Source organism: Bombina bombina, chromosome 5 (assembly GCF_027579735.1).
Source record: "Bombina bombina isolate aBomBom1 chromosome 5, aBomBom1.pri, whole genome shotgun sequence".
NCBI classification, from domain to species: Eukaryota; Metazoa; Chordata; class Amphibia; order Anura; family Bombinatoridae; genus Bombina; species Bombina bombina.
The window spans coordinates 266,177,291-266,194,524 of record NC_069503.1 but is presented as its reverse complement, the minus strand read 5'-3'; the positions used below and the strand labels follow the sequence as shown (position 1 = coordinate 266,194,524).

General features: G+C 36.3%; 1 protein-coding gene across 1 annotated transcript in view; it reads right to left on the bottom strand.

Annotated features, from left to right (window-relative positions):
- The window catches only part of CUBN (cubilin), a 749,121-nt gene that overhangs the window by 600,855 nt on the left and 131,032 nt on the right, over positions 1-17,234 (bottom strand). Inside the window, exons 19-22 of the mRNA XM_053713984.1 lie at positions 16,453-16,631; positions 7,733-7,898; positions 6,858-7,086; positions 5,448-5,578 (exon numbers count right to left, since the gene is read on the bottom strand). Of these exons, the coding sequence (XP_053569959.1) occupies positions 5,448-5,578; positions 6,858-7,086; positions 7,733-7,898; positions 16,453-16,631 (705 nt within the window). The remainder of the gene's footprint in view (positions 1-5,447; positions 5,579-6,857; positions 7,087-7,732; positions 7,899-16,452; positions 16,632-17,234) is intronic.

Below are 17,234 nucleotides of genomic sequence, written 5' to 3'. Positions count from 1 at the left end.
CACACTTGTGTGCGCTGGTATTACGAGTGGAGCGCAAATATCATGCTCGCGAAACTGCAATTTTGTACTCCACTTGTAATCTGGCCCTTAAAATATTTAATACAGATCCAGCAATGTTTGATGATTGATCCCTGTGTCAGCCACACAAGTATGTAAACTTTTGTTCTTGGCCATTTCTGACCCCATTATAAAAATGCGGCTGTTTGTTTGTAGCAGTAGCACTAGACATTACATTACATTTATTTAAGTTTAAGCTGCTGTCCAGCAGTTCCATTTGCTGCCTTGAAGACACGCACCATAGGGAATAGCAAACAAACAGATTTTATTTAACAAACTAATTCTGAATGACCCCATAAGTAAACAGAAGAAACAAAATAAATATTTTCCTCATGCACAACAATTTGTCTAACACATTTTTTTTGTCTGTGCACATTTCTATTATCTAACACACACTTTGGGGCCAATTTATCAAGTGTAACTCCTGTTTCTGGCAAAACTGAAGGCTCACGCGGACACAGCCCCATTCGGGCTGTGATAAATCGGCCCCTTTAAGTTTAAACTTTAAGAGGAAAATAAATAAATATGTGGGACCATATCCATTCCTTGTGCACATCACTAAAACAAACCAGCATTCAGCATCACAGACGATCACATTGCATCGTTTTTAGAATCATACAATTTAGCCATAATTTCCAAAGGCATCATAAATCAGCACAATTTTCTCATCTACAAACCACTAAATCTGGTTCTCTTTATTTAATGATAAGTTTACATGATGTGTGTAATGATGAGTTTACATGTGTGTAATGATGAGTTTACATGTGTGTAATGATGAGTTTACATGTGTGTAATGATGAGTTTACATGTGTGTAATGATAAGTTTACATGTGTGTAATGATGAGTTTACATGTGTGTAATGATGAGTTTACATGTGTGTAATGATAAGTTTACATGTGTGTAATGATGAGTTTACATGTGTGTAATGATGAGTTTACATGTGTGTAATGATAAGTTTACATGTGTGTAATGATGAGTTTACATGTGTGTAATGATGAGTTTACATGTGTGTAATGATGAGTTTACATGTGTGTAATGATAAGTTTACATGTGTGTAATGATAAGTTTACATGTGTGTAATGATGAGTTTACATGTGTGTAATGATAAGTTTACATGTGTGTAATGATAAGTTTACATGTGTGTAATGATAAGTTTACATGTGTGTAATGATGAGTTTACATGTGTGTAATGATGAGTTTACATGTGTGAATGATGAGTTTACATGTGTGTAATGATGAGTTTACATGTGTGTAATGATAAGTTTACATGTGTGTAATGATAAGTTTACATGCGTGTAATGATGAGTTTACATGTGTATAATGATAAGTTTACATGTGTGTAATGATAAGTTTACATGTGTGTAATGATGAGTTTACATGTGTGTAATGATGAGTTTACATGTGTGTAATGATGAGTTTACATGTGTGTAATGATAAGTTTACATGTGTGTAATGATGAGTTTACATGTGTGTAATGATGAGTTTACATGTGTGTAATGATAAGTTTACATGTGTGTAATGATAAGTTTACATGTGTGTAATGATGAGTTTACATGTGTGTAATGATGAGTTTACATGTGTGTAATGATGAGTTTACATGTGTGTAATGATAAGTTTACATGTGTGTAATGATAAGTTTACATGTGTGTAATGATGAGTTTACATGTGTGTAATGATAAGTTTACATGTGTGTAATGATAAGTTTACATGTGTGTAATGATGAGTTTACATGTGTGTAATGATGAGTTTACATGTGTGTAATGATAAGTTTACATGTGTGTAATGATGAGTTTACATGTGTGTAATGATGAGTTTACATGTGTGTAATGATGAGTTTACATGTGTGTAATGATGAGTTTACATGTGTGTAATGATAAGTTTACATGTGTGTAATGATAAGTTTACATGTGTGTAATGATGAGTCTACAGTCCCTTGTCCTTGCAAATTGCACAGAAGCAGGAACTCTGTGTGGTAAATAAGACCCTCAATTGATAGCTATAAGTTTAACCCATTTGCTGCTGAACCATTTCACACCCCTAGGGTAAATCAGTTTTTAGTCGTTTGCACTCAAAACATTTATATTTAATTTTTCAATGCATTTTTCAGCAGACCAGGGTCTGTCATTTTCTATAAGATACACGGTAAGCAATTGCATGGGAGTAACTTTTGCCTGAATATTTCAAACACACATTTTATGGTTCCATATAAAGCACAATGTTACCTTCCCAAAATACCAACATTTAGGATTCTGTACTTATGTTATTCAATTACAATTACTAACTGACGATTAATGAATGAAGCATTTCTGTCAATTTGGACTATCTTGCAGTTTACACAGAAAATGAGTGCAAATAAAAATGTTAACAAAAAAAATAAATCAGTTTTAAAATGACAAAAAAAATGATTTCACAGAGTTATAACCGATTTTGCCAGTGTTTGCATGCTCCCACCCTGTATAAACTCATTTAGCATATACAACCCCAACATTTTCTTTCAATATTCAGACAGAACATAACATTTTAAGCAACTTTCCAATTTACGTCTATTATTAAATTTGTTTTATTCGATTAGTATCCTTTGTTGAAGGAGCAGCAATGAACACATGGGTGGCTAATGACAACAGGCATATTTTGGCAGCTACCAATCAGCAGCTAGTTCCCAGTAGTGCACTGCTGCTCCCGAACCTACCTAGGTATTATTTTCAACAAACAAAAGGGAACAAGAGCGCAAATCACTCTAAGAGTAAACGTTTATTTAGCACTCAAAAGCACATAGATAAAATCAGACTTACAAGATGTCAATAAAACAATGTGCAATAAAACATATCACTGAATCAAATCGCTCACCGGCTGGATCACCACTTGTACCAAGCCAGCGTAACTAAACTTACGAAGCGGAATCCGACAGAGGCTACTAGCTTGCAGTCCTAGAAGATCACACGGTGATATGTTTTATTGCACATTTATTGACATCTTGTAAGTCTGATTTTATCTTTGTGCTTTTGAGTGCTAAATAAACTTTTACTCTTAGAGTGGTTTGAGCTCTTGTTCCCTTTTGTGTCTTCTCATAGTGATTTATCCAGGGGCATAACACAGTCATTCCCCTTATTACACAGAGCGGCAGCCACTATCTGGAGTCATCCGTCTACAAGACGAACTTTGATTCAAGTACACTGGACATTGGGGGTACTACTGCAAGTAGTAATTTTTGTGCTGACATAGGTGAAATAGCACTGCTACTTGTGACTTTGCATTTATCTGTTTTACCATAGCTATACACTGATCAGCTTAGGTGATCAGAGTCAGTTGCAACCTTTATCATACCACATTAAGCATTGTTTAAGTACATATTTGAGCCATAGATCTGTTGGGAAGCACAGTTCTTTATTTGCTTTGTTTAGATTATTTTCAACAAAGAAAATTAAGCAGAATCGAAGTAAATTGGAAAGCTGGTTGAAAAACCTGCTCCATTTGAATAATTGAAAGGAAAATTTAGAGTTTAAAGGGACATGAAACCGAAAAATGTTCTTTCATAATTCAGATAGAGAATACAATTTTAAACAACTTTACAATTTACTTCTATTATTTAATTTGCTTCCTTCTCTTGTTATCCTTTGCTGAAAGGTTTATCTAGACAAGCTCAGGAGCAGTAGAGAACCTAGGTCCTAGCTGTTGATTGGTGGCTGCATATATACTGTATATTGATTGTGATTGCCTCACCCATGTGTTCAGTTAGAAACCAGTAGTGCATAGCTGCTCCATCAACATGTTATACCAAGAGAATGAAACAAATTAGATAATAGAAGTAAATTAGAAAGTTGTTTAAAATTGTATTCTCTATCTGAATCATGAAGGATTTTTTGGGGGTTTCATGTCCCTTTAAGGTCCCTTTAAAAAAATATCATGAACACTTAAGATATAATCCATTTACAATAATTAATATTATATGAAATTTTGCAAAATGTCCTCTATTTTACATTTGCTCAGTTTTCCCATTCTTCGCTTTTTCTGCATTTTTTTAATTAGTTCAGAGAAACAAGATCTGTGAAACTGGCAACACAACACAACACGATGAGGCTAATGATAGCTTATATGCCATTGTAATGAACAGAACCCTCAAAATAGGGCCAGTATTGTGAGGTATCACCATGCAGTTAGACATAGGACACTCACTTGAAAGAGACATTGGACCACTCACGTGAAAGAGAAATAGGACCACTCACTTGAAAGAGACATAGGACTACTCACTTGAAAGAGATATAGGGCCACTCACTTGAAAGAGACATAGGACTACTCACTTGAAAGAGATATAGGACCACTCACTTGAAAGAGACATAGGACTACTCACTTGAAAGAGATATAGGACCACTCACTTGAAAGAGACATAGGACCACTCACTTGAAAGAGACATAGGACCACTCACTTGAAAGAGACATAGGACCACTCACTTGAAAGAGATATAGGACCACTCACTTGAAAGAGACATAGGACCACTCATTTGAAAGAGACATAGGACCACTCACTTGAAAGAGACATAGGGCCACTCACTTGAAAGAGACATTGGACCACTCACTTGAAAGAGACATAGGACCACTCACTTGAAAGAGACATAGGACCACTCACTTGAAAGAGACATTGGACCACTCACTTGAAAGAGACATAGGACCACTCACTTGAAAGAGACATAGGACCACTCACTTGAAAGAGACATAGGACCACTCACTTGAAAGAGACATAGGGCCACTCACTTGAAAGAGACATTGGACCACTCACTTGAAAGAGACATAGGACCACTCACTTGAAAGAGACATAGGACCACTCACTTGAAAGAGACATAGGACCACTCACTTGAAAGAGACATATGACTACTCACTTGAAAGAGATATAGGACCACTCACTTGAAAGAGACATAGGACACTCACTTGAAAGAGACATTGGACCACTCACTTGAAAGAGACATGACCCTTTGTGTTGGGGGGGCAACAGAAGAGAAACATCATTGGATTATTCAATATACCTAGACCTATCAGATAACCACTGTTGTTATGGTGATTACATGACTGCTACCTGATCATGTGATGCCTCCATTGAAAGAGGCCTCTACTCTTTCAAAAGAGATGTCACGTATTGCAGGTGATTACTGCTGCATTTTTCAAATAACAATTTTTACATTTCTTTAATTAAATAGTAAAACAGTAGTATACCACAGACTCCAAAACCTATATGAGTGTAACATATATAGCATTACCCTGCTAGGTGTATATATATTATAAATACCTTATTTCAAATGGAGTTTATTTTGCATTATTTATACAGGGCCTATAAATTCCTAGTCTCAAGCAACCACACTACCAATGAATAAGAAATATAGCAAAAAAAAATGTTATTACCTGTAGAGGCATTAACTGATATGTAGTTAGCTGAAAATCCTTCAGTAGACACAGAGGAATCAGTAACCATAAGCAAAGTCATTTTGTTGTCACTACTGGTTATTGATGGAGGAATGGACCTTCCACAGTATCTGGAAACAGGTAAAAATATAAAGTTGATATAATACAAATATGCATGAGTGGTATCCACTTGTTTAACAGTTCGAAAGAATAGAATACTCAAGTTCCTCTCTAAGAAAGGAAGATATCTCAAAAGCATAGATCAGTTTGAGAATATAATGCCAATATTCCAAATTACACAGTTTAAATGTTGTGTTGGCAGCGTTGTGTATGTAGATATTTCTAACTGTGCATAAATGTTTAGCCATGCAACGGCACCAATTAAAATGCACTATGTCCAATTTATTGATCCATTTCCTGTTACCCATGAAGCAAACTCACTAATGTGATAGTTCTGCAAATCTTAGTAAATCATATTCATAGGACAAGATTACAATTGTTCAAAGTTCCTTGCAATGGGTGGGTGGAGTTTGGCTATTGAAAAATATTTGCAGTAAATGTCTTATAATTACATGGTATTTAATGTCTCTTTAAATGGCAGAAAAAGAGGGTAACATAAATAATGAAATGTACTTTGTAAAGTTGTTGTTTTTGTACTTAAAATAACACCATTTGATTTTAATCATTATGTTAAGGGTATTATTATATATATTATCACTCTAATTCCCCCAGTCATGATTCAGATAGAGCATGTGATTTTAAACAACTTTCAAATTTACTTCTATTATCTGAATTTATTTTGTTCTTCTGGTATCCTTTGTTAAAAAGGTTAAAATAGTAAAATCCCTCTTCACAAAATGAAGATATCTCAAAATCCTAGATTCACCTATCAGTTTAATAATGTCAATATTCCAAATTACACAGTTTAAATGCTGTGTTGGCTGTGGATTGTGGCTGGCCTGGTACAAGAATCTCAGCATGTTTATGTAGATATTACTAACAGTGCATAAATGAGCTGCACAAATCAGCAACTGCATTAATTAAAATGCAATTTATTAAAAAGGATACCTAGGCAGGCCCAGTAGTTGCTGATTGGTCACTGCACATACATGCCTCATGTTATTGGCTCAACTGATATGTTCAGCTAGATCCCAGTAGTGCATTGCTAGTTCTTCAACAAAGGATACCAAAAATATGAAGCAAATTAGATAGAGACAACTTGAAAATCTAAATCATGAAAGAACAAATTTGGGTTTCATGTCCATTTAATCATGAATACATGTATACTAATATACAGGAGCGGTTATTATGCAGCTATGCTGTGAGTATGTAAAATCCAAAAATCTATATTCCCAAGGGATTGTATAAGAACCACAATGTTATACACAGCAGATACAAACAAATATTTACCTTCCCACTTTAGTCTCAGCAGCTGCAGTGCTGTCACTGTCAAAGATCTCTAGATAATCATAAGAGCAAGTGTAAAAATGCTGAAAATGGAAGAAATCAAATGACAAGCGTATGAAGTTGCCAGGCTGTACTGTGATAACCCACGTACAGTCAATACCATGTGGATAGGCTTCTGGGTAGCCTGGGCTTCTAATGGTGCCTTCAGGGGCTGTATGAGTCCCACCACAGCCTGCAGGAAATAAATACGTTTAAACATGTTTTGTAAAGTAGATTATAACTAGGCAGACCAGTAATATGTGAGCGCAAGTCTTTATTAGTGATTGTGTTTGACTGCAAGTCGTTTGTGCAGATTCACTACATTGTAAATGAGTTCCACACACAGTGAACTTGGACCACAAAATATTATGAAATTAAGAGATTTTTTCACTATAAACCTCACACACATTTTAATGAATCAAGGCCAGCGTATTTGTTTCAGAGAAGAGAGTGGGTTATTGGGAGTTTGAATGGTTTTGTTATAATTATTGTCGACAAAAACACTGAATTTGACCCTGAAAGGCATTTATTTTCTGTGTTGCATTATTTTTTTTTTACCTCAGCTGAATAACCTTACTTTTTGTTTCATGCTTTTAAACGAGTTGTTCATACCAGACAATGAACATATATATTGCAGTATGTGTTGTGCACAAACCTGCATATGCTACTTGTTTTAAAGTACATTTAAACAGCATTTGCACGTTTTATATTTTATTATATATTAAAGAATAAAAAACTTTTTGACAGGTTTAATTGCTGCTCTTTAATATGTACAACTGAAATGCTGTGTATGTAATGTCTCTTTAATAGACTTAAAAAAGCCAAATTTATCTACGCACCATCAAGTACGGATGTAAATGAAGCTAAGAAACCGCGGTTCGCCTCTGAGGAGTCAGTAACAAATTTAACGTAGAGATTTCTCTGGGTTGATTGAACAGATGGCGGCATCTCAGGCCCACAATATTTTCCAATAAGTTTAGACTCAGCCGAAGGACCATCTCTTACCTAAAAATAATATTAAACATGCAAATGAATTGTTACAATGTATATTTGATAGACTCTATGTAAATGAAAGTTATTAGTGAACAGAACAGCCAATTTAAAGATTACAACTTACAAAGAACAAAGATTGAATGTTCCCATTCTCAGTTATCAGTGGGAAAGGTCCAAAGAGGAAGGTTATAATGACAAGAAAGAAGTAATGGATTCAAAATAAACATGATATTTTGTAGAACAAAAAACAGGTATTATCCAAAATAAAGCTTTATTTCACTGAGAATTATTATACTATACAATTGGAAATTGCCAGGCACTTTGGAACCATCTTGCCAAAGTCAGTAAATTAAAATAATGTTTTCAAGGGAGTTCACCGTTAAAGGGGACATTAGACTCAAGAAAACCTATTTGTGAAATAAAAATCTCATGGAAAAAACTTGCAACACCAGGTGGAACTTGAAAATTGTGGAATTAAAAGAGATTTGCAACCACCCCTTATTACTGCTGCAAGTTGGGAATCCAACTCCATTATGACCAATCAAGCCACATCTATCTCAAAACTGTTCACTTCTCCACTTCCACTATCAAGAATACCAGCATTGCAAAACACCTTTACAAAATTAATGAACAAATGAATTAATAAAGGAAATAAACGCACAGTCTATAAAACACTCCAATCTAAGGTATGCACAAAACCTTTAAAATAGAAAGACCGCAACATGAAGTTTAGGTGGAAAAAATTCTGATCGCCTCAGAAATGCTTTCATGGAAAGGAGCTAAGTTTCAACTAAGATACCAACAGTAAAATATACATATTATAATAGAACTAAAGTGGAAAGGATTTGTATACTCTATTTAGCTAGAAGAAAGGGGTATCAACGGCACTACTAGCCTGATGTTTTCAACATGTGAAACTTTTGGTAGAGAGAGGCTCTAACTTGACAGACTACATATATAGCACTCTTAGGGGTTGATATAGGGTATAATTTTAAATGGTATAAAAGACTTTATTCCTTAAGGCAAATCAGAGTTGCTGATAGTCTAGTGAGTGTGCGTGTTCAACGTTAAAACATAACTTTTATTGTGTCTAAATTAATATAAAATACTGGAAATTAATTTAAAAACACACTTAGATGCTAAAGGATCAGTGGTTAACCTGATCTCATTAAATAGATTCTAGCCAGATAGGTCATTTGTTGTACTGGTAGACTTCTTAAGTAAAATTGTATCAAGTTAATTTAAACTGATGCAGACTCATAACAAGAAGTCATATAGAGTAATTGTGTGTATATATGTGTAACAGACACAGCAGAGTAAGATACTCTGTAATCATAACTAGTAATAATATTGATAAAATATCACTTTGTTATACACAACTGTTACTGTATGTTACAAATTGACCGTTTGTCAATACAGCTCTGATTCTTTTAGATCAACTCAATACTGTCTACTGATGGGTAGTATACTCTGTATGTTAACATGGGGTGATAAAAGTACCATGTATCCTGTTAAGGAGATTAATACTGCTGTAGTGAGTGATTTTTAACCTAATGTGTTCATCTTTGAATGTCAGATTAGTGATCCACATAAAGAAAAGCCCCTACTATCTTCAAAGGATTATTATAGGCTCTTATGTTTAGCGTGACACTTATACTTCAAGATTCACATACATTGGTTAAAAGCTCTTGACATACAGTTGTAACCCGTGGGTTGGGTGTGCTGAGGCAGTTTCTGGATTTATTGTGGGTTTATGTATTTAGGTATAACTCATATATACTACACATTAATACTACCCACTCTAATAAATCTACGTTCAGCACAAATAATTGTAAGTTAATATGTTTGGCATACTGCTTATGTTACATCAGTGCCCACTCTCTTGGAATGCTTGTTGTGATATCAAATGTCTTACTATATACTTTTGTACCCTGTTAGGTAGCTCTGCCCGCTGAGATAAATCAAAATTCAGCACGTTTATTGTAAGCTTATATATTGGCACACCACTTATATGCCATATACATGAGCATGTCAACTCGACTCATGCAATATTAAACATATTTGTTGTTGGTTCGTGTGTTTAGTGCAAAGTTTGTATGCTAGAGCAGTGCCCCTAAGCATAAGTAAAAACTCAGCGCATGTACAGGTTCAAAGCTATAGATGTTCAGATAGAGCTGGTCAAGTAATGTAGTATATTGTGTTTACAGATATTAATGATACCACAGACTTGTTGTAGACTTGTTATTATAACGTAACCGTTATTCTCAAATGAGTGAGAGATGTATTCTTTAATTTGATATAGAGTAAAAGTGCTGCTACCTCGATCACATATGCTGTCAAATTTCAGCACATATCTCTGTGGTAGTGTACTGCTGTTCAATTGGAGCTCATAGCGTACAGTTTGTATACCGTGTGCACATATCTCTGTGGTAGTGTACTGCTGTTCAATTGGAGCTCATAGCGTACAGTTTGTATACCGTGTGCACATATCTCTGTGGTAGTGTACTGCTGTTCAATTGGAGCTCATAGCGTACAGTTTGTATACCGTGTGCACATATCTCTGTGGTAGTGTACTGCTGTTCAATTGGAGCTCATAGCGTACAGTTTGTATACCGTGTGCACATATCTCTGTGGTAGTGTACTGCTGTTCAATTGGAGCTCATAGCGTACAGTTTGTATACCGTGTGCACATATCTCTGTGGTAATGTACTGCTGTTCAATTGGAGCTCATGGTGTACAGTTTGTATACCGTGTGCACATATCTCTGTGGTAGTGTACTGCTGTTCAATTGGAGCTCATCATGTACAGTTTGTATACCGTGTGCACATATCTCTGTGGTAGTGTACTGCCGTTCAATTGGAGCTCATAGCGTACAGTTTGTATACCGTGTGCACATATCTCTGTGGTAGTGTACTGCTGTTCAATTGGAGCTCATAGCGTACAGTTTGTATACCGTGTGCACATATCTCTGTGGTAGTGTACTGCTGTTTAATTGGAGCTTATGGCGTACAGTTTGTATACCGTGTGCACATATCTCTGTGGTAGTGTACTGCTGTTCAATTGGAGCTCATGGCGTACAGTTTGTATACCGTGTGCACATATCTCTGTGGTAATGTACTGCTGTTCAATTGGAGCTCATGGCGTACAGTTTGTATACCGTGTGCACATATCTCTGTGGTAGTGTACTGCTGTTCAATTGGAGCTCATGGCGTACAGTTTGTATACCGTGTTTTGGAGCAGTGTTAATTAACACAAGTAAAAAATCAGCATACCTACATATTACAAGCTATAACTACTCAGGTACAGCCCATTGGTTTTGATATGGAGTATTACAATTTAAAATATTAATAATACCACACGTTAGTTGTAAGCTTATAGCTGTAGCATAGCGGTTATTGCCACATAAGTGAGAAAGCTGTTCGCTGATTATATAGAAAGTTTTGAGTGCAGCTGACTCGAACACAGATGCTGTCTAATTTCAGCACACACATGCAATGCCGGCTCTCGCAGTTCAAATGGAGCTACTGCTGACCACACCGCTCGGTTTATAGCCGGTGCAGTAGGTGCACTCCTACCCGGTAATAGTTAAATCATATGCCAGTATTGAGGGTCCCCTTTGAGAAAGCCGTTAGGGCGAAACATGTTAGGGACGTTAGGGAATTGGTGAGGAGTCCTGGAGCTCCTGTATTTTTAGATGAGCCTTAGAATGCTATATTACTAAACCTGTTCGAATCTATTATTTACTACTAGCTTAAGGTGGTTATTATCTCTGTCAAAATCTAACAATATTTGATCTTACACGCTCGATATTCATTAAATAGACCTGATGGGCAAGTGATACGAAATCAGTATACCTGGGAGTGGGGCTGAGTTGTAGGAGTTACTCGACACAGACCGTACATTGTAAACTTTATCCTACAAACTGGTAATTAAATACACAATACTGGCATATGATTTAACTATTACCGGGTAGGAGTGCACCTACTGCACCGGGTACAAACTGAGCGGTGTGGTCAGCAGTAGCTCCATTTGAACTGCGAGAGCCGGCATTGCATGTGTGTGCTGAAATTAGACAGCATCTGTGTTCGAGTCAGCTGCACTCAAAACTTTCTATATAATCAGCGAACAGCTTTCTCACTTATGTGGCAATAACCGCTATGCTACAGCTATAAGCTTACAACTAACGTGTGGTATTATTAATATTTTAAATTGTAATACTCCATATCAAAACCAATGGGCTGTACCTGAGTAGTTATAGCTTGTAATATGTAGGTATGCTGATTTTTTACTTGTGTTAATTAACACTGCTCCAAAACACGGTATACAAACTGTACGCCATGAGCTCCAATTGAACAGCAGTACACTACCACAGAGATATGTGCACACGGTATACAAACTGTACGCCATGAGCTCCAATTGAACAGCAGTACACTACCACAGAGATATGTGCACACGGTATACAAACTGTACATGATGAGCTCCAATTGAACAGCAGTACACTACCACAGAGATATGTGCACACGGTATACACACTGTACGCTATGAGCTCCAATTGAACAGCAGTACACTACCACAGAGATATGTGCACACGGTATACAAACTGTACGCTATGAGCTCCAATTGAACAGCAGTACACTACCACAGAGATATGTGCACACGGTATACAAACTGTACATGATGAGCTCCAATTGAACAGCAGTACACTACCACAGAGATATGTGCACACGGTATACACACTGTACGCTATGAGCTCCAATTGAACAGCAGTACACTACCACAGAGATATGTGCACACGGTATACAAACTGTACATGATGAGCTCCAATTGAACAGCAGTACACTACCACAGAGATATGTGCACACGGTATACAAACTGTACGCCATGAGCTCCAATTGAACAGCAGTACACTACCACAGAGATATGTGCACACGGTATACAAACTGTACGCTATGAGCTCCAATTGAACAGCAGTACACTACCACAGAGATATGTGCACACGGTATACAAACTGTACGTCATGAGCTCCAATTGAACAGCAGTACACTACCACAGAGATATGTGCACACGGTATACAAACTGTACGCTATGAGCTCCAATTGAACAGCAGTACACTACCACAGAGATATGTGCACACGGTATACAAACTGTACATGATGAGCTCCAATTGAACAGCAGTACACTACCACAGAGATATGTGCACACGGTATACAAACTGTACATGATGAGCTCCAATTGAACAGCAGTACACTACCACAGAGATATGTGCACACGGTATACAAACTGTACATGATGAGCTCCAATTGAACAGCAGTACACTACCACAGAGATATGTGCACACGGTATACACACTGTACGTCATGAGCTCCAATTGAACAGCAGTACACTACCACAGAGATATGTGCACACGGTATACAAACTGTACGCTATGAGGTCCAATTGAACAGCAGTACACTACCACAGAGATATGTGCACACGGTATACACACTGTACGCTATGAGCTCCAATTGAACAGCAGTACACTACCACAGAGATATGTGCACACGGTATACAAACTGTACGCCATGAGCTCCAATTGAACAGCAGTACACTACCACAGAGATATGTGCACACGGTATACACACTGTACGTCATGAGCTCCAATTGAACAGCAGTACACTACCACAGAGATATGTGCACACGGTATACAAACTGTACGCTATGAGCTCCAATTGAACAGCAGTACACTACCACAGAGATATGTGCACACGGTATACAAACTGTACATGATGAGCTCCAATTGAACAGCAGTACACTACCACAGAGATATGTGCACACGGTATACAAACTGTACATGATGAGCTCCAATTGAACAGCAGTACACTACCACAGAGATATGTGCACACGGTATACAAACTGTACATGATGAGCTCCAATTGAACAGCAGTACACTACCACAGAGATATGTGCACACGGTATACAAACTGTACATGATGAGCTCCAATTGAACAGCAGTACACTACCACAGAGATATGTGCACACGGTATACAAACTGTACGCTATGAGCTCCAATTGAACAGCAGTACACTACCACAGAGATATGTGCTGAAATTTGACAGCATATGTGATCGAGGTAGCAGCACTTTTACTCTATATCAAATTAAAGAATACATCTCTCACTCATTTGAGAATAACGGTTACGTTATAATAACAAGTCTACAACAAGTCTGTGGTATCATTAATATCTGTAAACACAATATACTACATTACTTGACCAGCTCTATCTGAACATCTATAGCTTTGAACCTGTACATGCGCTGAGTTTTTACTTATGCTTAGGGGCACTGCTCTAGCATACAAACTTTGCACTAAACACACGAACCAACAACAAATATGTTTAATATTGCATGAGTCGAGTTGACATGCTCATGTATATGGCATATAAGTGGTGTGCCAATATATAAGCTTACAATAAACGTGCTGAATTTTGATTTATCTCAGCGGGCAGAGCTACCTAACAGGGTACAAAAGTATATAGTAAGACATTTGATATCACAACAAGCATTCCAAGAGAGTGGGCACTGATGTAACATAAGCAGTATGCCAAACATATTAACTTACAATTATTTGTGCTGAACGTAGATTTATTAGAGTGGGTAGTATTAATGTGTAGTATATATGAGTTATACCTAAATACATAAACCCACAATAAATCCAGAAACTGCCTCAGCACACCCAACCCACGGGTTACAACTGTATGTCAAGAGCTTTTAACCAATGTATGTGAATCTTGAAGTATAAGTGTCACGCTAAACATAAGAGCCCATAATAATCCTTTGAAGATAGTAGGGGCTTTTCTTTATGTGGATCACTAATCTGACATTCAAAGATGAACACATTAGGTTAAAAATCACTCACTACAGCAGTATTAATCTCCTTAACAGGATACATGGTACTTTTATCACCCCATGTTAACATACAGAGTATACTACCCATCAGTAGACAGTATTGAGTTGATCTAAAAGAATCAGAGCTGTATTGACAAACGGTCAATTTGTAACATACAGTAACAGTTGTGTATAACAAAGTGATATTTTATCAATATTATTACTAGTTATGATTACAGAGTATCTTACTCTGCTGTGTCTGTTACACATATATACACACAATTACTCTATATGACTTCTTGTTATGAGTCTGCATCAGTTTAAATTAACTTGATACAATTTTACTTAAGAAGTCTACCAGTACAACAAATGACCTATCTGGCTAGAATCTATTTAATGAGATCAGGTTAACCACTGATCCTTTAGCATCTAAGTGTATTTTTAAATTAATTTCCAGTATTTTATATTAATTTAGACACAATAAAAGTTATGTTTTAACGTTGAACACGCACACTCACTCACTATCAGCAACTCTGATTTGCCTTAAGGAATAAAGTCTTTTATACCATTTAAAATTATACCCTATATCAACCCCTAAGAGTGCTATATATGTAGTCTGTCGAGCTAGAGCCTCTCTCTACCAAAAGTTTCACGATTTGTATACTCTGAATTAAGAAACTCATTTTTATTTTCATGTCTATTTAAGTTGCTGCTTTTAAATTCCTTCAAATATATATTTATTTCCCCAAAAGGTGTCTTCTTTAGGTAATAGGTATCCTAACTCTTGCTTCCCAGATTAATCAAAAATGTACCTGTCAATGACTAATGTAGAATCACCAACAAGGAATATTGCCAGTCCTACACAGATGCTGAGAATAAATGCTATAGTGCATTTTATTTAATAAATATTTTAACACAGTTTTATATTTTTTTTTAAATATTCTCTAAAAATCATTGGGTTGAAATATTCCTAGTATCTTATTTAGAATTGCATCTCTTCAAATTGTGTTTATATTTTTAAAGGGACGGTCTAGACCAAAATAAACTTTCATGATTCAGATAGAGCATGTAATTTTAAACAATTTTCCAATTTACTTTTATCACCAATTTTGCTTTGTTCTCTTGGTATTCTTAGTTGAAAGCTTAACCTTGGAGGTTCATATGCTAATTTCTTAGACCTTGAACGCCACCTCTTTTCAGAATGCATTTTAACAGTTTTTCACCACTAGAGGGTGTTAGTTCACATATTTCATATAGATAACACTGTGCTCGTTCACGTGAAGTTATCTGGGAGCAAGCACTGATTGGCTAAACTGCAAGTCTGTCAAAAGAACTGAAATAAAGGGGCAGTTTGCAGAGGCTTAGATACAAGATAATCACAGAGGTTAAAAGTATATTATTATAACTGTGTTAGTTATGCAAAACTGGGGAGTGGGTAGTAAAGTTATTATCTATCTTTTAAAACAATAAAAATTCTGGTGTAGACTGTCCCTTTAAGGCATTTTCCTTAAAAAAAAAAAAATTGTATATGTTAAAATAGACTTCCCTGTCAAAGAAAATACTGAGGAAAGGCTGAGTCATACTTTTAATTAAAAACTGGAAACTTTAACCTCCAATTATTGCAACTCAATCTGCTGAACTACTCCCCTATTCCTGCAGAAACATAAGTAACAATTTCAATATTTTCAACAGAAATGCCTTACCTCAACATAATTGTTACCACATGTTGGACCAGTTAAGACGTTAAATGAGTTAAAATTAAATACAACTAATGTTCCTATTGGTTGAGTAATAACCCATTCACAAGTCCTTTCACGATGATAAGCATTAGGGTAGTGAGGTGTTCGAATTTGACCTGATCCTGAAAGTGCTCCTCCGCAGGCTATAGGACCAAAACAAAACATGAAAACATTTTAGACAATGGGACTTTTATGTGTATATTTGTTCTGCTGCCTTTTGAGGCTCATGTAAAGGCATTTTTGAACTAGGCCTCCTTTTAAAGTGATTGAAAAACTTTAATACATAACTGGCCAGTATAAAAAAGTAATCTTTAAAACAGGGGCACTTAAATTCATGAACAATTTTGAAAGCCACTTCATTTTTAAAATATTTACCACATCTCATACTGTATTTAGGAGATCGATGATGAATCCAGCTTTCTCCAATCGTTGCATGCTCCATCTGGCGTCCAGCACGTGGGGCACCCAACAATTGGAGGAACCCGGATAAGTCATTGATCTCATAGCGAAAATAACTAATTGTGTAGTTCATTAACAAATCTAGACAGGCCAGAAGACTTGTTTTTTCCACAGAAAACCTCTGGAATACACTGTTTCCAATGCAGCAAAGGATTCTGGGTAAGATACGCAAATTAGGTTCACAATGACACACCTTTTTACATCATGTCTGCTTTTCAGCAGATTCCCTTAACGCCAAAGTATCGCTGTTCACACAGCTTATAAACTTAGCTAGGGTTAGTGCAGTG